The 25,872-nt window shown below is 57.2% G+C and overlaps 2 protein-coding genes across 3 annotated transcripts in view; both read right to left on the reverse strand.

Annotated features, from left to right (window-relative positions):
* HMCN2 (hemicentin 2) overlaps positions 1-1,939 on the reverse strand; it is a 35,556-nt gene extending 33,617 nt beyond the window's left edge. Inside the window, 2 exon segments of the mRNA XM_034067538.1 lie at positions 797-867; positions 1,705-1,939. Of these exon segments, the coding sequence (XP_033923429.1) occupies positions 797-867; positions 1,705-1,939 (306 nt within the window).
* A 2,048-nt stretch (positions 1,940-3,987) lies between these two features.
* Positions 3,988-25,082, reverse strand: NCS1 (neuronal calcium sensor 1). 2 transcript variants are annotated; one of them, XM_034067806.1, is made up of 8 exons: positions 24,762-25,082; positions 12,204-12,228; positions 10,806-10,944; positions 10,279-10,357; positions 10,062-10,150; positions 9,735-9,812; positions 9,229-9,345; positions 3,988-8,566 (listed from the first exon to the last, which is right to left on the reverse strand). In XM_034067806.1, exons 1-7 carry the CDS (start codon positions 24,823-24,825, stop codon positions 9,247-9,249), a joined length of 573 nt encoding a protein of 190 aa, XP_033923697.1. In that variant the 5' UTR covers positions 24,826-25,082; the 3' UTR covers positions 3,988-8,566; positions 9,229-9,246. The 2 variants fall into 2 exon arrangements, with proteins under 2 accessions (XP_033923697.1, XP_030902365.1); XM_031046505.2 differs by lacking the exon at positions 24,762-25,082 and adding an exon at positions 18,098-18,308.
* Between the last annotated feature and the right edge of the window lie 790 nt (positions 25,083-25,872).

Consider the following 25,872-nt stretch of genomic DNA (forward strand, 5'->3'; position numbering starts at 1 on the left):
GATCCCACCCAGCATCAGCTCATGGGGTGGAACTGCACCAGTTTGATGCAACCAGCCCAAACACAGCCAAAACAGCATGATGGGACCTCAGGGACATGCAGGATCACACTGACCCGTCCCTGTCTCACTACTAATGATGATTGAAACACTCATTTTGGGATCCAGACTCACAGAAGCTGCTGGCTTCCCACAAACTTACATAGAGAGCACATTCGTGCCCACTCCTGCCCATCACCCCCCAAGCAAGCACAGAGGCACAGAGAGGACCAGCTCCTGTTTCCACAGGGCTTTGCGCTCCAAAGGGCTGGGAAACGATTTGCAGCCACAGCTTTACACCTCGTGCCAAAACACAGCTGCATCCGAAGGGAAACACCACAGATATTTAGCAATGCACGGGAGGCAGGGCAGGGATGGTTATTGAATGATTGAATTCCCAGAGAGTGTTTGGACATTGTTAACAAATATATTAAAAACAACTCAATTTTCAAGCAGCACTTCCAGAAGAAGAGAGTTTTGGTTCCACGGAGTCTGTGCAGACTCTCCTGGGGAAAGCATTCCCATTATGTGGCTGAGCTGTGAACTGAGAGCTCTCTGCCCCATCGCAGCATCCTGGGGCACAGCACCAGCATCACCATCCTCTTTATTCCCACCCTGGTGTGGTCAGCCCTGAGCCCCCCACACTCCCAGGGAACACCAGCTTCTGACACCAGCCACCATGCAGGAATACAGGGCCAGGCTTCCCATGGAGTGCCAAGGGCCATGTGCCAAGCTCAGCACCATGGGGCTGAGGACCTACCTGGACATGGAGCTCCCGCAGGCGCCGCTGGAAGAGCCGAGGGTCCGTGGTGAGGGTGACGGGTCCCACCTCTGCAAGCACATGGACACCACTGCTGCAGTACTGCACCTCCCCTGGGGCTACATTCCCAAGCACCCACCCTGGCTTGAACATCCTGATGGGACCTGCAGGGCTCAGGGTTAAGCATCTACCCTGGTTTGGTTCCCAGATGTGGGAACACTGTTCCCATGGAAAGCTCTCCTTGGTGCACCAGTGCATCCAGCCAGGGTGAGCTGCAAACCCTTTGCTGCTGGGGCAGGCTCCCATCAAAGTGATGCTGAAACCCATTTACTGCCTCTGCCTCCTTCCCTGTCCAGCTCCAGTGACTTTCATTCAAAATCAGTGTTTCTGCTGAGAATAAACCCTCGGTCCTGCTCTCTTTGTAGGGGGTCTGAATCTACTGGAGAGCAGCTGCTATTTATGGGTGTGCACAAAAATCCCAAGGCAAAGACTGGGACAGATAGGAATGACTCTGGAATTGCAGTATATTACCAAAACTTCTGGCAGCAGCAGGTTATAGACTTGTACAGAAATTCCCCCCATGATTAGTCCGGGGAGATCAGAACAGGCTGGAAGTAGAAGAGCCACCCACATGTGAGAGCCAGCATCACTTGGATTAATGCAGGGAGGTACAACCTGCCCTGTGCCTTCAGGGTGGCTTGGGATGGGAGCCCTGCTCAGCATCACACCCTCGAGCTGCAGCTCATCCTGCAATGCCATCCCCATCAGGGCATTCAAACAGAGAGAAGGGACATGCAGGCACTTGTGAAGTGCATGTTCCAGCCCCAAACTCTGCCAGAACCACAGCCCAGCTCCCCACAGCCCCATCCCCCAGCGAGACACGTGCCCTCCCTGTGCCCCAGCCATACCTGGGTCATGGAATGGGACCAACACGTAGTTGCTGATGGGCTTCGTGCTCCTGCTGAGCGTCCGCTCCAGGATGCGCGAGGCCCCGTCCATCACTTGCACCAGGTCATCGTACATGGAGCCGGTGACATCGAACACGAAGGCTAAGGTGGCCCACCCTGAGCTGGGGGGGTGCTCGGCGAGACCGGGGGCCAGCAGCAGCCAGAGACCCACAAACACCCCTCCATGGGGCGGCATCGCTGGGGACTCCCCTTTGTCCTTGCCCTCTCCTTCTCCCAGACCCCTTGGTCACCGTCCCTGCACTAGGGAGGGATACAGGGTGCAAGGGGCCACACACAGTGGGGACAGAGCAGGGACCCCGGCCAGGGGACACCCAGGCACCGACCGGCTGCTCCAGCGTTCAGCTTCTGGGAGGGAAGCAGGGATGGAGGGAGGGATAACAGGACTTTTGGAGCCAGCGACGCAGGGAGGTGGGTGGGAGCTGGAGGAAGCTGGGATGGGGATGTAGGGATCGGGTCCTGCAGCCCACAGGGGTGTCAGAAACACTGCCCAGCTCACAGCCCCCCCAACCCCAGCACAGAGAGCCCCTGCTCTGCTGGGGGGAGCCGGGGTTAGGGGAGGACATGGGGCTCGGAGCTGAGCACCTGCAGGGACACCCTGCCAAGTGCAGGCAGTGGGAGAGCCAGCTGGGAAAGGGACTGAGGAATCACCCTGCCTCTGCTAGGCAAAGGGCCCTCTCTGGAATAGGGGTCTGCGATGGGGCTCTGGGGGGGGCTCCCCAGCACAGCTGCCCCCGGAACAAGCAGCAAACAGCCACGTAATGAGCAGACAAAGCAGGAGCCAGGACAAGGGGTGGGAAAAGCAGCCCTTGGCTGGGAAAGGCAGCGCTTGGACAGAGCACAGGAGCTTTTCCTGGCTCCCCTCAAAGCAGAGTGCTGAGCTCATGGCTGATCCAGAAGGATGCTCTGCTCTTGCTCAACTCCCTCCCAACGGGACCCAGGGAATGGCCGCTGCCAAAGGCTGGCTCCAGGTGAAGCTGGGCACTAAGGACCAAATCCAGCCCAAGGGGCTGAGCACCTCCTCCAGCCCCAGAGCCTCACTGGCAGCAGAATCAGAGCTGGGGATGATCAGGGACTGCCCATCCCACACCCAGGACAGTGGGATCCTCCTGTGCAGCCTTTTGCCCCACAGGTCCCTACAAGCCAGGGCTTAGCCCAGCACAGTCCTAGGGTGGGTAAGGACCCCCCTTGCAGCAGGGCAGGGGATGGCTCCTTAGCTCCATGGGGCTGAGCCATGAGCTGTGCTGGATGGAGGTTTGTCCTCCTCCTGTCCCCCACCAGGCTTGGATGCAGGCACCCACCTGCAGCCTCTTGTGCTCCCATAAGGCTTGGCACCCTCAGCCCCACACTCACTGCAAGCTCAGGGGAGCTCCCCCACCCCACAGAGCACCCCCATCCACTAACCTTGCACCCAGCTCCATCCTGCATCCCAGCAGCAAACACCTCTCACCAGTGCTGCTGGTACAAAGAAACCCAACAGCTTCTCCCCATCACCAAATGAATCCCTCCCCACTCTCATCAGTGCTCCCACCTGAACTACCTGAGCTTTAACCCCTTTTGTGCTGCTGGGCACAGCAAAGCAAGGCACAGCCTTGGGTAACCGCTGTGATGTGGAGCCTGTGCTCATCCTCACCCGCTCCACAGCACAAGAGGATAAATCCCTGTGTGCCCCCATCACGTGCTGGCACAGGGCACCCCCGAACAGCCCCCGCTGTGCAAACACAGCCTCCTTGTTCAGGCCATCAGGCTCTGGCCTCCGGGAAGTAATGAGCCAGCCTCGTTAGGAGAGCAAACAAACGAGGATGGGAGCAGAGGGGCCCTGGGCTCCAGGCACTTGGCAGGGCAGAGCAGCAAACGCGATCCCACCGCACGTGAAAAGCCCAATGCAAACCCCTGCTCACCCTGCCAGCCATGGGGCATTGCCAAGGGGCACCTCCACTGGGGCACTATTGTGGGATATTAATATCCAGCTTCCTCAGCAGCCAGTGCGTGCCCAAAGTGACCCCGATGGCTTCCAGCCCAGTGCATTGGCACAGGGTGCCCAGAGAAGCTGTGGCTGCCCCATCCCTGGCAGTGCTCAAGGCCAGGTTGGACACAGGGGCTTGGAGCAGCTGCTCCAGTGGAAGGGGTCCCTGCCCATGGCAGGGGTTGGAGCTGGATGAGCTTTAAGGTCCCTTCCAACCCAAACTGGGATAAGCCTGACCTGATCCCCACCATCACAGACCACATTGTTGTCATTAAGCTTTTATTTCCACTGTCACAAAGTTCCTGGGTTTTGTTGTTTTCTTTGTCATTATTGAACTGTTTCGTTTGCTTGGTTTGCTCTTGAATTCATCTCAAGACAAGGCAGCAGGGCATGCAAGCCGAGACACCGGCACGGACGCACAAACAGGTTCATCTTTACAAACAAGGCTCTTTGCTGGAGCTGCTGTTTCTCAGCCTGGGGCTCCAGGCAGGGCTCCCATAGGACACAGCAGCCAACCCGGGGCTGGTGGCTGCAGGAGCAGAGAGAGGGGGCACAAACGGCTTCCCTGCAGTGCTGCACATGGAACCCAGACCCAGAACTGCTCTGCAAGGAGACCCCCAGAATGTGCACCAAGACCAGGACCATCAGCACCCACCTTTGCCACCATCACCACCCCAGGTGGACCTATCCCCTGTAATGCCACTGTGAAGGTGTACTGATACCCTCCCCGAATGCCCCAGCTCTCCCTGTGTACCCCAGGATGGGGCCAATGGGACAGCGAGCTGGCTGTGGGTCACCCATCCATCCCCCTTGACCTGAAATACATGGGAAGAGGGCAGCCATGCCAATGATTTTGGCTGCCCCCATGCCACATATGGCCCTGCTTCAAAGCCCCAGGTCCAAAACAGTTTCACCCTCCAGGTTAGCACAGCCCCACGACAGCCAGTGGCAGCCTGCTACCTCCATCCCTGCCCATGCCTGTGGAGCAGTGGCTCTGGGATGACAATTCCACAGCCTCATCCTCCCCAACATCCAACTGGGATGCATGTCCTGATGGAATGGGAGGCAGGCATCAACAGGCACCCACTTCTGTGTGGTCGGGTGGGATGCAGCTGGTACCCAGCACAAACAGGGGCTGGGGACCCCATAAACAAACACCCCCCTCCATAAACCCCATGGGGAGCACTCCAGGGGCCACCTGGTTTTGTTACCAATCACAGCAATTAAAGGGCTGCTGTGGAGGTAAAACCCACTTTGAATCTCTCCTGGGTCCTGGTTTGTGCCATGATGGAGACTGGAATCTGCCCCAGAGCCTTCCCCAGGGGGAGAACAGCTCAGCCCAGCCCCAGAGCTCAAGGGAAGAAGGTTACAAAGCAGCAACAGGCAGCGCACGAACAGAAGAGTGAAAAGAAAGGGAAGTGCAGACACTGCAGTTTAATGGGGCGACACCGACGGGACAAATGAGATGGGGGGAGGACACTGCAGCTGCTGGGGCTGGACCCTGTGCTGTGCCCTGCTCTGCTCCGGTCCCCTGCCCATCACCAGGCTGCAGCCTCCTTCATCCAGGCATCAGGAACCCGGGTATGAACAGAAATACCCCAGGGCTTGCTGGCTGTTTGCTTGGACCATGAGCAGGGGGAAGAAGACCAGACTTGACTATTCACTGATGGGAGCTCCGATGCAGTGGTCCATGCACTGCTCCCCGTGTGCCTGGGGTTTGGTGGGTCCTGCCAAACCCTCGTGAGCTCATGAGCAGTATCCAGTGCTTGTGCCTCCCTGGGCACAGGCACCGAATCACTTCCAGAGGGGATGGCTCACCCCTCAGGCCATTTCACCAATGGGGAAACTGAGGCACAAGAAGGTTAAGGCCAACATTGCCAAGCGAGAGATGCTTCAAGCCTTGTCATCAATGGTACAGAGAAGCTGCAGGTCCTGGTGATGTTCAGGAGTCAGAGCCACCAACGCTGCCCAAAGGCAGGCAAGAAACATCCAACCAGAGCCCCAGATCCACAGCCAAGGGGGACAAAGTGACGAGAATGGGGACACTGAGCATGCCAAGAGCAGGGCAGGACAGACCCACTGCAGGGCCAGAGCCAAGACCCAGGACAAGAGCCAGCCTCAATCCTGCCCAGCAACACTCATCATTGCCACCAACCCAACAGGGCCCTCGCAGCCAGCACAGAGCTTTGAACACAGCCCAAAACTTACTCCCTTTTTGCTCTTTTTTGGGGGATAATGTGCAAATACTTAACAAGGGGCAGGGGAGGCTGAGGCCTTGGGCTCCATCCCTGAGCCCAGCAGCAGCAGGAGGTTGCTGGTGGAAATGTCAGCACCATCCTGATGGACACTGTCTCAGGCTCTCCCAGGCTGATGCTGGTCCTTCATCCCCCCTGTGATGGGGCTGCCTCCTGGTCAGACGTTGTCTAGCACTGATGGAGCTCAAAGCATGGCAGGTCCTCTGACAATTAAAAGGCTTTCAGAACAAAGCATCAAGCAAATGAGGTTTGCCTTTGCCTGGGAATTGTGTCAAACACCACAGGGTCCATCATTTATCAGCAGAGGAGATGGCAGCAGTGTCACATTCATGGGAACATTGATTGGCACCAGAAAGGGACTGGTCTGGCAGACAAGCGTTCGAGAAGTTGGAGGCACTGCAAAGATCTACCCAAGAGAGTTGCGTTTTGGCCACAAAGCATCGAGGATAAGGGGTTTCCATGGGAGGGAGTGAGGTGACACCCTCCAGGAGGGAAACATGGGCACCCTCAGGGGCAGGAGCCGCAGAAGAGGCAGAAATATTGCACATGGACATGAGGTCGGTCTCCTTGGGGAATGGGGAAGGGTGGTTTCTATGGGCATCAGAAAACACCACCAGCACATGGGCCCCGAAACTGGGGTTAGGGCTGCATGGCAAAGGACCAGCATCGCTTGGCTGGAGTATTGCCTTGTCTCCTACATCATCTGAGAGCATCCTCCCCATCCAGATGTCACTTCCCACCACTATGGGGACAAATCCTGGCCATGGGAGCTGCAGACATCCCAGCAAACAGCAGGTGGAAAGATACTGCCAGCATCAACCAGACCAGGGACAGAGGGGTGAGCCCCTGCAGTGGTAGGAGCATGGCATTGGGATTGCTGGGTCAGGAACAAACCATGCTGGAGCCATCCCGGCTGGCTTTAGGGATCCCACAGGCATCTTGCTCTTTGCTCCTGATGGGATGCAAATCTCTCTTTCCCCATTGCAGGGATCAAGGCAGATGGAAACAGAGCTGCGGCAGCATCTTGTCCTCCAGTGGAGATGCCCACTGTGTCCTGAAGCTGAGCCCTGCTGGAGCACATCCAGAGGGCTGGTAGGTGATGGAGAAGCCACACAGGTATCACTTGTGGATGGGGGACTATTTCCAAGCCCCATATTTGGGTGTCTCCAGTCAGTTTTCCCTATCTTTTTCCCACCATGGATGCAAATGGCTCTGCTTTGGAGCTGTGCCCTTGGATTACAGCAAAACTTCCCATTTCCTAAACAGGGAGCAAGGGGATAAGGAGACAACTCAAGCATCTCCCAGCCAGGAAGCCACAGGGCAGGAGTCACTGCATCACCCCAGCTGGGATGGGGAAGAGGGAGCAAGCCATTGCCATGGCCATCCCCTCTGCTCACCCAGCCTGCCACATATGGGACAATTCAGAGCCACCCCCTTGGGGTGCCAACAGAGACCTTCCCACCATCAGCACAATGGAAAAGAGCAAAGGAATCCCCCTGAAAGCAAACCCCATCTCTCAGCTCCATTAATACTTCATCATGCAGAGAGAAAATGGGGAAAAGAAAAGGAAATGAGGAAGTTCTGGTGCCCGGCAGGTCCCTCGCCCTGCCCAGCTGAGGGATGGAGCTGGCTCAGTCTGCTCAGAGCCTGGGCTGAGACTGCAAAGGGAAGGGTGAACAGAAAACCACAGGGAATGGGGGGAACAGGAAGAGGAAAAGAAGCTACAGCACCCCCTTAAAACAGCAGCCAGCCCACGGAGCTTGGGATACAGGGGGTGGGAAGAGAAAGGGGGAAGGCAGATATTTTTGGCTTCATTGTTATTGCAGGCTCCCAGTGCCCCGCAATAGTGTATGAGCATGTAAACCTGACGTATCATCATCATCATCATCACCTGGGTGGTCGGACACACACACGAGAGACTAAACACGGCAGCAACATTTACAACAAATAAATAAGGATATCCATTGCTGAGATAGGCATGTAAAAAAAAACCCAAACCTCACTTTTTTTTCCACCAAAAGAAAGAGGAAAAAAAAACCAAAAAAAAAGAGAAAAAAGCACAATACTGTCTCACAAAAAAAATTAATATAATAATATAATAATATATATCCCTAGAGAGCCGGGCCGGGCTGGCGACACCAGCGCTGTGTGTTCCCAATGGCTGTCAGTGCCTCAGCTCCCCTGCCCTGCGCAGGCAGCACCCCGGGGTGCGGGTCCCCCGGTACCTTTGGGCTCCATCTCCAGCTGATTCCCAGGAGAGGACAACGCCGGCGCATCCACAGTCCCATCCGAAACCATAGGAAAAGGGGAGCAAGGGGGGCAAGGGGGGGGCTGTGCCTGCAGCGATGCTCGACCCGCTCCCCTGGTGCTTGCAGTCTGGGGTGTTCGCTGCCGCTCAGGCCGGGGTCTGAGGTGGGTTTTGTATTGGGAAAAGCAGAAGTTGGCGATGGCAGCGGCTGGTTCGGAGCGGAGAGGGGAGAGAGCTCACGCTTGGAGGGCATCCTCTGCTCGTGGAACAGAGAGGAAGGCCGAGGGGCAGGCAAGCGGTGGTCGGATGGCACGGAGAGCGTCTTCCCCCAGGGATCTGCAGGAGAGGATGGGGAGGAGAAAACCAGGGTGAGAATAAGGGCAGAAAACCCCACGCACAGCACCAGCATGGCTGGAAGGGCAAGGCTGGAAGGGCAATGATGGTTTTGAATAGCTCTGAACTCCAGCGGGGTTAAAAACCCCCATCAGCACACGTGGCTGGACACTGCCTGGGCTGTGATGACCAAAGTCATCCCAGCTGCAAGGCCCCATGTGGGATGGTGAGGATCACAGCCTGCTCAGCGAACCAGTGCATCCCTGACACGGCCATGCCAAACCTGCCAGCTCCAGGGTGCGATAGAATGAGATATAGCATAAATAAAACATTCAAGATAATCTCTCTCCGGAGCATCCCCATTGCCCTCAGAGCATCACCTGCCTCCTCTGCAGCCACATCTACAGGGAAGAGCTGAGCTGTGCCGCGGGCAAACACCTGCCAGCTGGGTGACTCTACTGCATCCTCATGGGCTGCAGTCCAGGAGTGCTCTATGGGATGGGAGGACTGGGAGAAACACATCAGTATGGGGTAGGAACATCCCCATCCAGCTAGATTTGGGAGGGGGATGAGGAGAACCAGCCACCCACCCCTGGGAGAGATGGGAATGGCATCAAAGCAGGTGGGAGATGGAGCACCCCCAGATTCCCCAGCACTGCACTCACCGCTGCTTGGCCCCGGGACTATACGAGCCCATCGTAGAGGGAAAGTGCCTGCACGATGGAGGGGTCAGCCTTGGAGCCCTCCTGAAACTCCTGCAGGGTCAGCTTCCCGTCCGCGTTCTGCAAAACATCCCTGCTCAGCATCACCTTGTCCTGGTGACGGAGATGCCAGGAACGAGCATCCTGGATCCGAGCACCCCAGAGCCCTGGCACCGCACCATGGACCCACAGCATCCCACACAGGTCTCCACCATGAGTGCAGCCTCAGTCTCCCCATCAAGCCATCAGTGCCTGAAGCGAGGGAGGAGCACCGCAGGAGGTGCAATGCCACATCAGGGACCCAGGTATCTCAGATACAGGGATCTTGTATCCAGTCTACAGTGACAGCTGAGACTTTGTATTGCCAAAGGAAGGAGGCACATGCAAGAGCTGAGATGCAGCAAAGGGGGAGCCACAACTGGTTCCTAAATCCCTTGACTGCAGGGGGATAAACACTCAAGCATCCTCACCTTGTCCATCATGGCAAAAATCCGATCCACCCTCTTCTCCGGTGTGTTCTCCTCCTCAGGAAGCTCCACTGTGTTTCCCTGTGGTAGCAAGGTGGGATCTGGTCACTCATCCATCTGTGCCCTGCCTGGATGGTGTCTCCAGGCAAGCAGATGTGTTTCCTTCCCCAAAATCCCAGTCATCACTGGCACCAGAGCCATCCTCAGTGGCCGGATCCAAACCCTGCTCTGGCCACTGTGGCCATAAACCCCCACTAAAAAGTCCCAGGGAAGGACATCAGGGATGTTTCAGCATCCTCCCTACAGTGCCCATCACCCTCTGCCACTTACCACCATCTGATAAATGGCATCCACAATGTCCAGCATCTCGTTCCTCGTGATGTACCCGTCGTTGTCCAAGTCGTACAGCTTAAACGCCCCTGCAAGGCAGAGTGGTACCGAGGTGCTGGGGACTGCATCCTCCCTGGCACCGCACGCACCCCACAGCTGTCCCCATGCCATCCCCCTCATGGGGCTGAGCCCACTGGTGTCCATGGGGAGCACTTACACCTCAGCTTCTCGTCCAGTGTCCCCCGGGAGGTGACCGACAGCGCCTGGATGAACTCGGAAAACTCGATCCTCCCGTCCTGGGGGAGGGAAGGATGGGTCAGGGCAGCACTGCCACCCCTGCCCACAGAGCCCTGGCACCTGGCACCACTGCCACCCCTGCCCATAGAGCCCTGGCACCTGGCACCGCTGCCACCCCTGCCCATACAGCCCTAGCACCTGGCACCGCTGCCACCCCTGCCCACAGAGCCCTGGCACCTGGCACCGCTGCCACCCCTGCCCATACAGCCCTAGCACCTGGCACTGCTGCCACCCCTGCCCACAGAGCCCTAGCACCTGGCACTGCTGCCACCCCTGCCCAGCAAAGCCCTCCCTGCCCATGCCTGGGGGGCACATCCCAAAAGGCTGTGGGGAAGGAGGAACAATGGAATGTCGTCCTCCTCCGGTACCATGCAGCCGCACTCCAAACCCATCCCAGCACCACTTCCCTGACCCCCCTCACACCGTGCCCCCCACTCCCAGCCTTACTTTGTTCTCATCGAAGACATTGAAAACGAAGGTGGCGAATTTGGTTGGGTCTCCGAAGGGGAAGAACTGCTTATAGATCTTCTGGAAGCCTGCGGCATCCAGCTGCCCGCTGGGGCAGTCCTTGATGAAGCCCTTGTACCTGCGGACAAGAGGCAGCGGATGGGCACCAGGAGCACCATGGGGAGTCCTTCAAACCTCCTTCAAGACCAAAAAGCCCCTGCACAGAGTCACCTGCTGCAGGAGGTGCCGGGGCAGGAGATGCCTTGCTCAGCACTAAAGCATCACAGCTCAGCAGCAGTGTTTATATCCCTCTCTCACAACTCTGGATACACACAGCTCCTAAGCAAGAAGCTGCAAATGGAACACTGCGCCCTAGGGCCAGAGCTTGCCTTCCCCCCCACTGCTGCTCCACAACACCAAGTCATCCCACTGGCTTCCCAGCATGGAGATGGCCAGGAAAGGGACTTGGGATCGGCAGCAACCCCACAGGCAATGTGCAGCCTCACCACTCGGCACAAGCTGCAGCCATGTACCAACAGCACAGTGGCCTGGAGCACCATGACTTTGACAGCACTATTTGGAGGACCCCACATGAAAGCCGCTCAGAGGAGCTGTGGGCACAGCAGGATGACTGTATCCTCAGGGTGGTCCAGCCTAGGGCATCTCCCAAACCCATCATCACTTAAACACCCACAAAGCCCTTGATCCCTGCTCCGGTCTGGACCTGGATGCTGCAAAGCACCATATGGGAGGGCGCAGGGGAAGAGGTTTGCCAGCTCCGTGGATGCAGGGACCAGGCAGGGACATGCAGGGACCACACAGGGACCACGGAGGGTGTGTGAATATTATGCAATGCATCTCCCAGATCTGTCAGGCTCCCGTTGCAGCAGGCCCAGGGCTGGAGGAGGAGGGGAAGGGGGTGGCGAGGTGGGAAACCGAAGCGCCGGTGACATCTTTTCCATGATGCTGCAGCTATGACTCACTGAGGAGGGGGGAAGGATGAGAGGAGATAAAGAAAGCAACCCTTGACTGGTGGGGAGATGAAAGGGAAGCAGTGGCTTATCTAGGGCATTGCGCTCGGTGGGGTGGAGGGGATGGGTTGGTGAAGCCTGGTGCCAGCCCCAGCCCTGCTGCAAACAGGGACATGGTGGGACAGCAGCAGCATCCCACCAGCTGGGCTGTCCCCATGTCCCTGCTTGCCTTGGCCACCCATATGGGGAGGAAGAGGCAAGAGGGAGCGTGCGACATCCCATATGGGCAGCCGAGAGCAGCCAGAGCCAAGCCACACCATAAGGTGTGCAAGGAAAACCCCTCTGTTTCTGCTGTCTGCTCTCTGAGCTGAGCGTTGCCTGCTCCCAGCCCCTCGCCCCAGCACTCACCACCATGGCAGACACTCACCACTGCTGCACCTCCTTCTCTGTAACTGCAAGAGAAAACAGGAGAAAAAAGAAAGGAATTCAGTGCTTTTCCAGTGGCAGCTGCTCTTCTGCACCTCCCATGAGTGGATTCCCTGGGAGGGATGCCCCAGGAATCACTCATTCCATTCACTGCCATGTGTTCCCTGCATGTAAGTGCTGCCATCAAGGCACAGCCTGGGTTAACCCCAGGTGGATGATGGGGTCCCTTCAGCCCCCAGATCATAGCACAAAGATGTGCTGCTCCCTGACCCAGGTTCAGCACCATCACTGCAAGGTGCTGTGGATCACACAGGGGCCAGGCCAAAACACACCTGGAAACATCTGCCCAAGCACCTGCCAGGCCCAACATCAAGACACTGAACATGGCACAGGCACAGCCCCAGAGCCAGCATCCCCACACGCACCACCTGCATGTAAACCACATGGAGAAACATCACCAAACCCATCCCAGGGCCCTGGAAGCTTTTCTGGGCTCTGAATAAACCCCCAAAATGCAAAGAGCTGGAAAATGGTGAGTATTGGCAACCCTGAGTGTCCCCAGCCTGGGGACAGATGCTGAGATCACCAATGTCCTCAGCAGAGGAAGGGCTCTGAAGGGATGCAGGATGCTGGGGATCCCAATGGGGCAGGGCACTGGTGCCTGTCCCCACATGTCCCACTGCAAGAGCAGTGCTCAGCCAGCACAGAGCCCAGTGCCAGAAGGCTGGGGCAGGGGGAACAGCCCCGTTAGTCCTTTCCTTTGCATCTTACATCTAAATAGTAACACAAAAGCAATAGGTCTGGACCGCGCTGGGATAATGAGGCAGAGCGGAGATGTCTCAGTGTGCAAACAGCTGATAAAAATAGAGACCCAAGACACATCAACAGACGCCAATTACCTTGCATGGCAAAGAGAAGAAAGCAATTCTCCCTCATAAAGATTTACAACATGCCTGGCAGAAGGTGCACACTGCAGAAGGCAAGGGCTGCAGGGTACACACTGACCCCCACCAGCGCTGGGCCTCACATCCCCATGGGCAGGAATTGCTCTCCCTGTACATACAGGGGGTCCCTCCATCCCAGTTTGGGCTCTATTGGAGGGATAGAGCCTGCAAACTCCCTCAAGAAGGGCTCAGCACAGGGCAGCATCTCCCCCCCCCCCTTCCCCAGGGAGCTGGCAAAGGGCTGCAGGGCTGTGCTGGGGGTAGCAGCACCCACCGTACTGCCATGGGGTGTCTGGACCACAGCACCTCCAGTGAAGGGAGGCAGGCACAGGGCTGCTCAGGACCTGGGCTGAAGGACACTGAGGGCTTTGGCTGTGCCGCAGGAGGGATTTGCAGGGTTGTCTTGGCAGAGCTGCCTGGCAGGGGAAGAGCAGACAAGGGAAAGGACAGAGGTCTCTTGGCAGGAGGAAGCTGGGAAGGATGCTCTGCATCCAGCAGCTGAGCTGGGGCAGCAGAACCAGCAGTCGTGCCAGTCCTGAAGGATTCCCCTTCCCGACAGAAAGGGTTGTGCAGAAACAGCCTTCCCAAAGAAAGATGCTGAGTGATGTCTCCAACAGAAACAGGCTTCCCCACAAGCATCGGGACACCAGCCAAGCCCTCCACCCAAGGATGCTCGGGGGATGCCCCAGGCACCAGCTCTGCAGCCCCAGGCACCTGCAGACACCGACTAAGGTGGATGGGAGGAGGAGGAGGGTGAGCAGCAGGGCTCCAAGCAGCCCTTGGGGCAGGAGAAAGGGGCAGCCCAGGGCTATGGACAGGCTCAGCTCAGCCCCTCCAGGCAAATCACCTTCTGCTCTCCCTCATTCACTGTGTTTCCCAGTGTGCTATTTCAGGCCCTGGAGCTGCCTTTCAACTCCAGCAGGAAATAATTAAGGAATTTGTGCTTTTTTTGGGTACAGGAGAAATGCTGTTGATGACACACTTGGGATGGGGCAGGAGGGGAGGGCTGGGGCCGGCTCCCCTTTGCCTGAAGGGGGATGTGCGACTCAGGTGTCAGCACAGAGCTCCTGAAGTTGGATTTGTTCCTGTGCATCCCTGGAATGGGGCCACGCAAAGTCCCATCCCTCTCCAGTGCACTGGGAAGCTGCAGGGTCTGCCCTGGGATGGGAACGCAGCCTCATCTGCCTTGGAAAACCCCCACCTCTGGGTGCATCCCTTTGCTGCCAACAAGTTTTCCCTCGTCCCAGGGCAGAGTGTTCCCTGCGCAAGGAAACACCACGGTCCTGAACCCAGCAAAGCTGGGGCTGTGCAGGTACCTGCATCCCTGGTGTGGATCCAAGGCAGAGGATGACTGTGCTGCCACTTCCAGCCGCTCTGATCCTGCTGGGTGTTGACACTCCCAGCGGCACCAGTAAGGGATGCTCACATCCATCCCTGCAGCAGGGACCCGTGGCCATGGATGCCTTGGGGACCTCAATCTCCTGGCCAGGCCAATCCACCCGTGCTGGGCCTGGGGACAGGGGACACATGCAGGGGCAGGGCTGTCCCTGCACCCTCCCCAGTCCCTCCTCTGCAGCTCCCTGGCACGCAGAGCCCAGCCATGCCTATAGAAGGTACCTGTGCAGCGGCAGCTGCTGCATTTCCCTCCCCTGACATCGATTACAGCACAATGCTGAGCCCATGCAAATCAATTTGCAGTGATATAAACCTCGGCCAGGTTTGACTCCTCAAGGACACGGGGATGACCCACAGCATCCCCACTGCAGCATCCCACCGGAGCAGGGCCAGCTCCATCACCGTGCTCCGGCTGAACCGTGCTCCACAGGGACCACCATTCCCGCAGCCGTTATGGGAATGGCTATAAATAGCCCACGTAGCAGCTTGTTAGAGGATGCAGCGTGCTCCGGGATCCTTAGGGATGAAAGGCACTAAATAAAGGCAGGGTATCAGCATTCATTCTGAGCCACAGCGCTGTACGGGGCATCACCGAGCCGGGAGCCCCCAGTATGCGCCGCAGGCACCATCCTGCACGTACAGCACTGCACACAGCCCATGCCAGCAGCACCTTTGTTTCTGCTGTTCTTAGCACAGTGCAGGGGAGCTGAGTGCAGGGCTCGCACCGCAGGCAGGGACAGGGACCCCAGGGCAGCACAGGAGCTGCCCCTTGGCCATCCATCCCTGCTCCCATCTCATCTGGGAGGAGGGGTTCTACCACCCATCCTATACAGCAGAGGGGCAGAGGCACCGGATGGGGCTGCGCTACAGCCTCCAACCCCCTCCTTCCAGTTACTGGTACCCAAAAACCCCAAAGTCCCTACCCCCACCCGTCCATCAACCCCCAACGGTGCAGTGAGGACTGACAGCTCCATCACCACCGCCCTCTGCGTGCCCCCCTCTCTTCCCACCACCCAGCTGCCACTGCAGCAAGCAGCTCTGGTTAATCAGTGCTCAAGACTGTTAATGTGTGTTTGCCAGGCAGCAGGAGAGGGGGGACCCGGGACTGGAATCCCCATCCATCTCCTGCCCGCAGGAGAGCTGGGTGCTCACTGGACCACAGCAGGAAGGAGTGAATGGATTCAGAATGGTTTGAGAGCCCTGGCCATGGTGGGATGCAAGAGGAGACATGATGCTCCAGCCCTTTGGGCTCCCACAGGCTCAGCAAGCACTGGGCCAGTGCAGCAGCCAGCAGGAGCCTGCACCAAGCCCCTGCATGTCCCCCTGTGCTCCAGCTACAACAGCACCTTGATCCCATGGTGCCACCGCTGCCTTATCAGGGGGAGTCACAGTTAATAATTTCCAGCACAAAGCAGCTCTGCCTCCCCTGCAGGGCACTGCAGCTCTGCCAGGCCTGGCCTCCACCACCAACCCACTGGCAACAGGTCCAGCATCACCCACCAAGGCACAGCACTGTTGGACCTGCACCATTTATAGGGGTCCCTGCGCATCCTGCGCTAGGGGAGCCAGCACTGCCCCATCCCGGGGCTCCCATCCAGGTCTGGGGCTGCCTAAACCTGCTGCAGATGCTCAGTGCCGTGCCCAGATAAAGGCAAATCTGCACCTCTGCATGTGCAGAGTGGGTGCTCCCACGTGAGCAAAGTGGGTGCTCAGGCATGAATTAATGGGGCGCTTACGCATGCACTAACTGAGCACCCATGCCTGAGCCAGATGGGCACTCATGCAGAAATACATCGGGTGATCATGCACAGACTAATTGAGTATAAATATTTGGATGCTTCTAGGTGAACTAATTGGGTGCTCATGCATGAACTACCTGTGTGCTCAGGTGTGAATGAAAGGGGTGCTCATGCATACGTGTTATGGGCGCTCTTGACTCTAATGGGGTGGTGATGCACAGACTAATAGAGATCTCAGGTGTGAATTCACTGGGCACTCCTGCATGGACTAATTGGGCACTCGTGGGTGAATTAGTGTAATTAGTAGGTAACACACTTGTGCATGTGCTAATGGGGCACTCAGGTGTGGATGGATCAGGTGCTCATGCAGAAATTAATTGGACACTGGGGCATGAATTGATGGAGAGCACATGCATCAACTGGGCACCCATGCAGCATGTAACAGGGAGCTCATGCATGGACCAGTGTGTAATGCAGTGTGAACTAACTGGGCACTCATGCATAAACCAGCTCTATGTTAAGTTAATTATGCACTCATGTGTGTATTAATTGGGTGCTCATGCATGAACTTACTGAGTGCTGATGTGGAAATGACGGAGCTGATGGGACGCTCATGCATGAAATGCCACGGTGCTCTGGGCCGATCCCTGCAATTCGTACCCAACACGTTTCACCCCTCACCTCTGTGAACCCGTATTTAAGGACTATCTGAACACAAACCTGCTACAAACCCCACTTACAACATCATCACGATGTTAATACTGACCAATTATGAGCTCCCCCCCTCCCTCCCTGCCCAGCGGGTGACAGTACATGCACTCCTGTAGATCTCACTCCTTGTCCTGGCACCCAGGTTCAGGGCTCAGCACCACAGCCCAAACTGCAGAATCAGCCCCATCCTCTCAGGGCAGCAATCAGAGCTCAGCACAGCAGCCTCGGTGGATGCTCGGTGCAAGCTTCCCACCTTGCTCCTGCAAACACAGACCCAGGGAGGTCCCATCAGTCAGAGATGGACCCAGCTCTCCGCAGAGCAGGTTACCAGGGGGTAACCACGTTGTAACCTGAGCAGTCATCACCAGTTTCAGGCCCCATCCCTACAAAACACAAACCCAAGAGCACAACAGCAGCTCAAGGTGTCGGAGGTACCAATGACTGCAGCAGCTGTGGGGCTTCTTCCACAGGCACAGGCAAGATCTGCTGCTAAGACCATCTCCAGCCATTCGGGGCTGTTGGGAGGCTTTGTGCTGGCTCAGCCGGGTCCCCATTTGATGCAGTGACTTATAAGACACATTGCACACCAGCACCTTGGACATGTGGGTTGCTTGGCCATGGTGACTCGGGCCCTTTCAAATTCAGCTGTCAGCACACAACTAGTGTCCTGGTTAAACATTACAGAGCACACCTCCTGCTGCCCTCCATCAGGGCTCAGCCCCAGCTCCAGGGAGTTTTGGTAGCCCCAGGGCTGAGGTTTGCTCCTGCTCCCAGCCAGAACAGCATTAGCTGTGGGGAAGCAGAATTAAACACCAAAACCCTCCTGCAGCACCAGGGTCGCCTCAATGGACACAACCGTGGCACAAGCTTACCCAATGACATCTCCTTTTGCTCCCAGAGATGACCAGCAGCAGTTTGTCTGAATCACCATGCCCCCATCTCAGCCCTGCACACCCCATCCCTGCTCCCAGCCTCAATGCAATACTCCAATAGTGTCCCCATGCTGGGATCATCCCCATGCAAGCACCCATCCCCGCAGCATCCCATCACAAAGGGATGTCAGAGCAGCCTCACCATGCAGGCACAACACAGCCGGAGCTGCCTACCTGTCGGAGCAGAACATCCCCATCCCAGCTTGCCCATCTCCCCAGGCACAATTTGGCTCCTCTCCCCATCAGACACAGACATCAGCAGCAGCACGGCGGGGCCGGGAGCCTCCGAGACGATCAGAGCACAAACCCGACAGCGTTATTGGTGTCATTTGTTACTGCTGAGATACGGAGCAATATGTGCAGAGAACTGCATGTGCGTTTGGCACTCTGCTCGCCGGCGGTTGCCATTAGTGGTCTGTCTTGCTCCCAGACTGGATAAACAGGTCCAAGAGCAGCTCTGTTCTCATCTCCCCCGGGGCTGGCACCAACAGGAGAGCCAAGATGCAGTTAAAATCCTTTTTAGACTTTATTAAATATTTAAGGCCCCGACATTAGGCTTTGGAAATTGGGTTCAGGGAAGAAGCAGCAGTCGCTCTTTGCAGCAAAGGCAGCAGAGGAAGGGCAAAGGACGGTGCCTTCGCTTGGGAGTTAATGAATCAGGCTGAAGCACACCCACAGCAGGAGCCTGTGGCTCTGGTCTATTCTAGGCTGGATTTAATCCTGGCTTCCCAGTGAGCCCACACAACAAAACCCCATAGCAAGGCAGAGCATCCTCAGTGCTGCTGGGAGCAGGGAGGGAGCAGCCCCACTGACTGTGTCCCCCTGCTCTATCCTCCCCTGAACCAGGAGTTTCAGCATGGCCCCATGCTCCAAGGTGCTGTCCCAACCCATGGGGTGATTCCTGCCCCATGACTCAGCCATGGGACTCTGGAGCCAAGGAGAGGTCCAGAGGATGCTGCAGGGTGAAGCCTCACTGGAAACAGGGTCTCTGCCACCTCCCCATCAGCAGGGACCACATGCACTGAGGGATGGTGTTGGATGCACAGAACACCCTCTGCTCCACAGGTCCAACCGTTGACCAGGAGATGCTGGAGAAACACGGATGGATGAAGCACTGGCAGCTCTCCTTCCATGCAGGAAGCAAAAACGTGCCTTGAAGGGAGAGCAATGTGCAGGAGCTGTGGGGATTGAGTCCTGTGCCAGCACTACTGGGCTTGGGAACACAGAGCAATGGCGGTGATAGGAGTGATACCCACCATGCTGAGAACCTCCTGGTCCTCGAGCAGGGATGCAGGGCATGGATCCTGGCTCCTTTCCCATCCAGCTCCCTAGAAGATCCGGGAGGATGAGATGGGGAGGGAGGAACAAAGTGACCCTGCAAATGTCACCCTGATAACAGAGCGAGTGCATCCGCGGGTTCCTCCCTGAAGCAGCCGCTTCCTTTGATGCCTTCAGAGCTTCTTGTTTCACAACCTTAATTATAGCGGCAGCAGCAAAGGTCAGGAGAGTGGTTAAGCAGATCCATTAACATGCCAGGGGATAAATGAAATGTGATTCTTCCGATGCCTGAGCAGCAGCAGCAGCAGCAGTGTGGCCGGTGGGGACTCCTGCTCTGCTCTGCTGCAGAGGGAGCCAGAGGGACCCTTGGGCACCTCTTCCCTTTTCCACCTCCCATTGGCTGCAAGGACACTCCAAAACTTGCTTCTCTTCCATCTATCTGCAGAGCCCCACATCCACATGCACAAGGGATGCTGTTACGAGATCCGCTAGGAGCAGGTTGGGGTCTCCTTGAGGAAGGGCTTGAGATGCCTCCAGACCCCCACAGCCCTCTTGGGACAGCTCATCAGGTCCACATCAATCCTGCAGTGAACCTGCACGCAGCTCCCATCATTGCAGCTCTGAGTTCCACGTGGCTGCAGTAAAAACAGGCCCAAAGCAGGAGCCAGCCCATGGGCATCCCTCCAGCGCATCCATCACCCTCCCTCAGGCTCCCTGGCTGGCACAGCAGACAGCAGCCTTGCTCTTATCCCCTCTCCCCAGTGCATCTCGAGGGTGCTTGTGCAGATGCTCTCGTCCTCCACCCAGAACTCCTCTTCTGGGCTCCTCCAACCCCTATAACACACTGAGAGCACTTGAAGCAGGGAGCAGCAGCCCAGCTCCAGCTTCACACCCAGGCAGACCTCAGCATCCTGATACCCCTCTCCCAGGAGCAAGTCCCACAGGGCTCCCATCCCAGCCTGGAATGCTGCCCCCAGTTCTCTGCCCCAAAACGGGTGCTTGTAGGGCGAGAGGAGCTTTGGGGCTGTTCTGGGGCTCTGTGCTTCAGGTATTTCACCCAGCACTGGCTGCTGAGGGACAACGGGTGCGTAACCACCAGGCTGTCCTGCCCTGCTGCTGCTGGGTGAGCAACAGGAGGGATTTCAACACCAACCAACCTGGCAGAGAAACTCAGCACCGGAGGCCAAACACTTCGGAGGCTGAAAGCAAACCAGCAGTAGGAAGCCACCAAGGTCCCTCCTCTGCTTCTGCCCACCAGTGGATGGAGCCATGGAGCAAAGCCCCATCCCAGTGCTTCCAGTGAGGAACCGACCCATCTTCCTGGCTGAAAACTGCTGCAATTGGAGAATTCTCTTTCCTGCTGAATCCTCCCCACCACGACACAGCCCCATAACTACAGATCAATATGTTTGTAGTTTGCTCTGAAACTAATGCCCATTAATTCAGAGCATTACTGTCAAGCGACAGAGCCAATTCTGCAGCTTATTGTAAAAGAGCAGAAAATGATGCTGCCAGAGTGAGTTTAGAATCCACAAAATAGATCACAGTGGGTGGGATGCAGTTCTTGGGAAAAGAGCATCTTCTCCCTGCTCCCACTGCAGCTCGGGGCCTCCCAGTGCTGTGGGTATCATGGTGGTACCTTCAACACGGCTCCCACAGCTTCACCAGAGCCTCAGGACCATCATCCTGACCCTGTGTCCCATGCCAGCAGTGATGCTGCTGCACCTGCACGGCTCCAAGGGTGCTGGATTGCACTGCTATTGCAGCCAGCATTAGAAAAATCCAGTGTTAGGAGTTCTGGACATGGGAAAACGTTATGAAAATGAGCCCTGAAATCCAAACCAGCCCAAATGACTTCAAATAGGAGCTAAAATGTGTTCTTCTGTAGGAACCTCTTCTTTTTAAGCCTGTTTCATGATTTTAAGGGTTGCGGATGCTGTGGCTGGGACTGCTGCTGCGAGTAGGGATGCTCAGCACCACATTTTCCTCCCATGATCCACACTGAACCACTTCCACCCACAACACATATCCTGCATCCACAGCTGCACACGTGCCCTTCACGCAGCTCCAAGCAGGCTGCAGGGAGCAGCCGTACCCAGCACCTTCATAAAGCTCCAGCTTAGCAGAACACTTTGCCCTCAGCCCCACAAGGCTCAATCCCAAATCCCACCTCAGCCCCGAGCAGCAAGCCCTTGGCCCAAGTTAAGCCCAGGCTTAAATCCCTGCCAAAGAGGAGCCATGATAAGGGGGGTTGGTGGCTCCTTCAAGCCTCGGGTGTTATCACCTCCTAGGACAAAACACAACAGAGGCCAAAACAGCATCTCGGAGATACCTGAACGTGGCATTGGGAACACTAATAAATTAATGATCATAAAGCACTTTAGGAGCCTTGGGATGAAAGGTTCCATGGAAGTACAAACAATTACACAATTTATTATTCATTATTGTTATCACTCAGTGTTGGTTTCTCCCTCACGCTCCTGTGTGGCACCAGCCTGGCCTCTGAGGAAGGTTAAATCCTTGCCCGCAGCCAGACAGGGGAGCTTGGCACTGACAGCTATTCCTGGGCAGCAGGTGCCTGGAGATCCTGCAAGGCTCAGGGTGATGGGTTCAAGTCAACAGGATCTGGGCAGCCAATGCTATGAAGAAGCCCTCAGATGTCCTCCTGCACCTTCAGGTGTCCAAGGGCCATTAAAATCTGGTCCTCAGTGTTGTAAGTCAGGAGCAGAGTGGGAAGGGAAGCCAAGAGCTGAGGTTTACAGACTCCTGGCCTTCCGTGTGCAGTCCCCAGCAGGGCCCGGGACAACCTGCTCTGAATACCTGCCCTGAAGCAAGTCTCACATCTCATGGAGGGCCTGCAGCATCCTCAGCACAGCACCATGCCATGCACCCACAGTGCCAGGCTCCCATTGCCTGCTGGCCCAAGATTGCTGTGACCAAAGCAAGGAGAGAAACGCCACAAAGAGGAGATGGAAAGACCAATGGCTGGGGGACACAGGAAGCTACCAGGCACTGGAAGAGCCCTGAGGGGACACAGCACAGGCTGTGGGTCCTCTGTGTGCCATGGAAGAGGTAAATCTGCCACAAAGCCCCATCTCTCTGGTCCTACAGAACCAAGAGGGGGATTTTTGTTTGCTTCATTTTGACTGGAAATGGCACAGACGGAAAATGATGCAATGGAAGGAAATCCCATCGTGGGAGAAAGCGTGCACATTCCACAGCCACAGCTCACAGTGCCATGGGCACCTCCCCAGGACAAATGTGGGACCCAGGTATGGGCTGCTGGAGGCATCTGCCCAGATGTGTTGTAACAGCACCACAAGCAGCACCACACATAGGGCAGAGTGAGTGCCTGCAGCCAGCACAAGGGATGGGCTGTACACAGCAGGGATGCTCTTAGAAGGATGGTCACTGCCAGAAAGGTGCCAGTGCTATGGAGTAAAACCTTTCCCAAGCAGAAACATCCCAGGAATTCTTGAGTTTGCCATGGATTTGTAGGTACGACTGCCATTAGCCATGACACAGGGGTCTGGATCAGTCCCTCCCATTGCACTCAGTGCAACCCCACACTCCTACCTGCACCTCCCCTGCCTGGATTCCCCAGAACGCAAAAGGAAATGAATACCTTCCCAGCCTCCCAGGGTCTGGAGATAAATCAGAGGCTCTCAGACGTGCCTGGGAGGGCTCTGTGAAGTGCTTCACCAGACAAGGGAACACACACTCGCCTCCACAGCTGCAGAAAAGGGGCAGAAACACTCAGCAGAAGTCATTCATCCCAGAGACGAGAGCTCAAAACTGAGCCTGGAATTAGCCAGGGCTCTCCCTGCATCACCAGCCGCGTGCTGCCGGGGCACATTGGGATGCTGCACCAGGCTCTGGCCATGTGCTGCCCCATGGCACGGCTGCCGGGGCTCCTGCCTCACCTGCACAGGTAAATGGGTCCTGAAAAAGAGGCAGCGAGAGGCCTGGAGCAGGCAGGCAAAACTCCACACAGGCCGTGGGGTCATTGATGGAGCAGTCAGAGGACCAGAGTGGCTCTTGGATGGGTGCGATGGAAAGAGGAAAGCACTCAAAAGAGAGGAGTTACAAGTTGGGAATAAAGTGATTCCAAAGGCAATGACCTTCTGCTGGCCTTATCCAGCAAAAGAGACATCCCCATGCCCACAGACCATAGTTTTACCAGTGCTGCTTGTTTGGCATAGGCTGCTGGTAGGACATGGGGCATCACCACCAGCCCTGCTGGGGTTGGTATCCCCCCTGCACAGAGAGGAGCTACCCCAGCACACAGGTGATGAGGCTGCGCCGGGGCCGGCTCTTCCCAAATCCCTTTCCATTAGAGACTGGATCATCGTGGTGGCTGCAAACCACACGGGTGATTGCCGCACAGCAACAACCATCCCTGACCCAGTGCGGCAGCACCCGCTGTGGGTCACCGCTGCAGTGAGGACACCAAAACCAACCTGGTGCTCAGCTCCAGCCCAGCATCACCACCACGTTCTCCCTGTTCCTTCCCCATGAGTCCGATGGGGTACCCAACCTCTCCTCCCACCGCTCACGGTTTGGCTATGCAGACAACCTGCCCTTCTGCTGCCTGCTCCCGACAAGAGAGCAGCCCCGCGTGCAGGGTTGTGCAATGCACCAGTGTTGCCTCTCCTCCATATGGGAGAACTTGCTGCATCCTGATCTATTGCCTTTTTGGGTAAGCGCTGCCGTGGGACTGCAGCAATGACAGCGGGGAGAGCTCACGGGGCTGCTGCACAGGAGGGGAATAGCTCGGACCTGCAAGCGGGGAGGCAAACTTGAGCCACCAAACCCTTTGTTTCCTTTGTGCATCCTTCAGGGAAATAAACCCATCTGATTGTGCTAAAACTGGATGGCTCAGACAGTAGCCACGTTAATAAGATTACAGCGGAGGTTCAGACAGGAAAGCCACTCACTTAGAAAATCAGGTTATTAAACTGATACTGAGATACTCATAGAAAAACACCCAACTCCCCAGTGCCGGGCTCTTTGCTCCGCTTCAGAGCACAATAACAAAGGAAACCCTCCAAGTAACGCACCCAAACTTCGCAAGACACCCACCCAGGTGCTTTGGTTCCCTGTTTATGGAGAAGCCCCTTGGCTCCTGGGAAGCAGCGCCCCAGGACAGCCAGCACGGTCCCTGCATCCCCGGCTGGCAGCGGGGCCCTGGGAGCAAAGATGCTCGGAGGAGGGGGTTCATAAGGGAAGGCGCCTTGCTCCGGGCGGGCAGGATGCGGCCCTTGCCCTGCGGTTACTGGAGACTGAGAAACAGGCCACGAAGGGTTCCTTTAATGAGAAACCAGAGTGTTCCCTTGCTGCCTCCCTGCCCAATCCTCGTCCCCGCTGCCGTGTGGGGTGCGCTTTACCATCCTCCCGGGCTCCATGCAACAAAGCCCGGCCGAGCCTGCGCCTTCCCCACGGAACGGCCCCGTGCCCGGAGAAATCCCAGCCCTGCTCTGCGGCCGCGGGGGGCGGCACCGCGGAGCCCAGCACAAGGCAAGGCCCCCCCGCCGGTCCCCGGCCCGCTGCGCTCACTCACAGTACGTTTTCCTGGTCAGCTCCTCCACAACTTCAGGCTTTAACTTGCTGTTGGATTTCCCCATGGTGGCCGCGCCCGACCTCACTGCGGGGGCATCGGGGGCGCCGCGGAGCCTCACTGCCCGCCCCCGGCCCGGCTACATCCCGCGGCGGGGCCGGGGCTGAGGATGGAGCGGGATGCGGGAGCTGCGGGTCCGGTCTTTGTTACCGGGGCTCGGCCGCAGAGCGACGGGCGCGGAGCTGAGGGCCGCGCTGTGTGTGCGTGTCCGTGTCCCTGGGTACGCGCACCCTCCGCCGCCAGGCGCGGAGCGGCCGCGGCCGCGCTGCGGGAGCGCGGAAGGGGGAAGCGGAGAAGGCGGAGGGGGGGGGGGGGGGGGAAGCGGTGAGCCCCGCCCCGTGCTGCGGGATAGGGATGGGGGGAGTGGAAAAGGGGGGGGGGGGGGGGGGGGGGGGGCTCCGGCACGGCCCCGATCCACGAATAGGGGTATTCCTGGTGGGGGGAGGATCCCAGACACACACCCCCCGAGCTGGGAGACACGGGAGGAAAATGTCGGGAAATGGGGGGGGGGGGGGTGATGGGTGACAGGGCCCCACTGCTGAGGGGTGTCCTACCGGGGGGGTTTGGGGCAGGAGGATGGGGAGAGGGGAGCTGGTGGTGGGAGCAAGCAGGGCTGAGTTCAGGGCCTGGGGATGCGGTGACCTTGGTGAGACACCAACACCTTCAGCTGGAGGAGAAGCATCCTCTATGTCCTGGCAGCCCCCAGCTGAAGGCAGGTCTGTGCTGCGCACCCCAGGGTCCTCAGGTCTCCTATAAGCTCACTCTGCAACAGAGACCAACCCCTAAACCCCACAGACTGAACCCACAGCAGGTTTGTGGCACAGCCAGGAAACCATGCAAGTGCTAAAAGCAACGGCACTCGGCTCTTTTCCACCTCAAACCCATGCAGGGATTTCTCCCTCTACAAAAGCTCTCTGTGTGCACACATTCATTAGCTGTACCAATGCACATGATAAATACAGTTTCCTTCCCGTCTGTGTTGCAATGAAGGCCCCACTGGAGCTGCCCGGGCATGCCTGCACTTCTGTGGGTGAAGCCAAGGAGGGAAAAGGCT

Source organism: Melopsittacus undulatus, chromosome 11 (genome assembly GCF_012275295.1).
Source record: "Melopsittacus undulatus isolate bMelUnd1 chromosome 11, bMelUnd1.mat.Z, whole genome shotgun sequence".
In the NCBI taxonomy this organism is placed as follows: Eukaryota; Metazoa; Chordata; class Aves; order Psittaciformes; family Psittaculidae; genus Melopsittacus; species Melopsittacus undulatus.